Consider the following 1,168-nt stretch of genomic DNA (forward strand, 5'->3'; position numbering starts at 1 on the left):
CCGATGACAACCCCCTCCCTACTGTGTAAAAAGAAAGAAAATGTGAAATGCATGAGGATCTACCATCACTCTAGCACATGGCCTCTCCTCCCCCCTCCCACCTCCCGCCCCATGGAGTATATATCGATCGGTTTTTCTAACCCTCTCTCTCCTGTCCTCAACCTTCTAACCGTCTCCCGACAACCTCCCAACCTCTTACCCTCCCCCTTCTCCACAACCTCCCAGGGCGAACCCTCCCACCTCCAACCCCACGAACTTTGCCCTTTTGGCAGCCCCACAACACCCGCCTCTCGTGGCATTCGCGTGGCACCTCGTCAGAACGCCAACCATGTCCTATTTTCTCCTCGTTTCCCGTCCTTTCCGGTATCGTCACGGTCTTATGCCAGTCTGGATTAATGATAACGAGTTCTTTATCGTCTGGTAAATTTTTAATAAGAATAAGAAATGGAGAGTAAGACAAAAAGACAAAAAAATAAAGTTTGAGCCACGAGAAAACTTTCAAGTTGTTGGTGCCTAGAGTAGAGGAAGTCAGGAGTGACGTCACAGCTCGTCCTCGAACTGGGCTGGATTTCGTGACGTCTCCTTCACGATCCCATTCACCGTCGCCACAAAAACGAGCAGACTCACCTGGCCGAGATTTGCGAATCCATACTTCGCCGAAATCTCATTAGCTGTCAAAGCACCATCAGGTATGTGAACTGCGAACTGATTGTGATAAACAGCTCCTCTCGAACTATCCGAACCCTCTATAGCTCCTACGTTCGACCATACGATAGCCGTAAGTAAGGCCACGACACACAACGATTCTGTCCGGGTCATTTTAACACTTGGTGAGCGAGGTGAGCGAGGTCTGCACTCCGCACATGTCAAATTCAGACTGGCTCCTCCATCAGCTGTTCGCTAGACCTCCTCTCGCCATGGCACTGGGAGGTTTCGCGACTCGCCGCCAGGGGCGCTCGGGACCAAAACAAATCGTTACGCCTTCCCGTTCTCCCGCGCGCGTTTTCTATACGCCTTCCCGTTCTCTCGGCATTCGTTTTCTGTTTGTGGGCGGGAACTTCTGTAGAATGGGCCGGTCGTTTTGGAGAGGGGTGAGTCATGAAAATGAGTGCTTCATTTAAAAGTATAATATGCATGCAAGTTGTAATTCTTAATTATGATAATTATG

The 1,168-nt window shown here is 50.0% G+C and overlaps 1 protein-coding gene across 1 annotated transcript in view; it reads right to left on the reverse strand.

The window, feature by feature from the left end:
* Nucleotides 1-934, reverse strand: part of LOC119585054 (furin-like) — a gene marked incomplete at its 3' end in the record, with an annotated part of 92,633 nt that extends 91,699 nt beyond the window's left edge. The window contains 1 exon segment of the mRNA XM_037933672.1: nt 628-934. Within this exon segment, the coding sequence (XP_037789600.1) occupies nt 628-819 (192 nt within the window).
* Between the last annotated feature and the right edge of the window lie 234 nt (nt 935-1,168).

This window comes from Penaeus monodon, chromosome 19 (genome assembly GCF_015228065.2).
Source record: "Penaeus monodon isolate SGIC_2016 chromosome 19, NSTDA_Pmon_1, whole genome shotgun sequence".
Lineage (NCBI taxonomy): Eukaryota > Metazoa > Arthropoda > Malacostraca > Decapoda > Penaeidae > Penaeus > Penaeus monodon.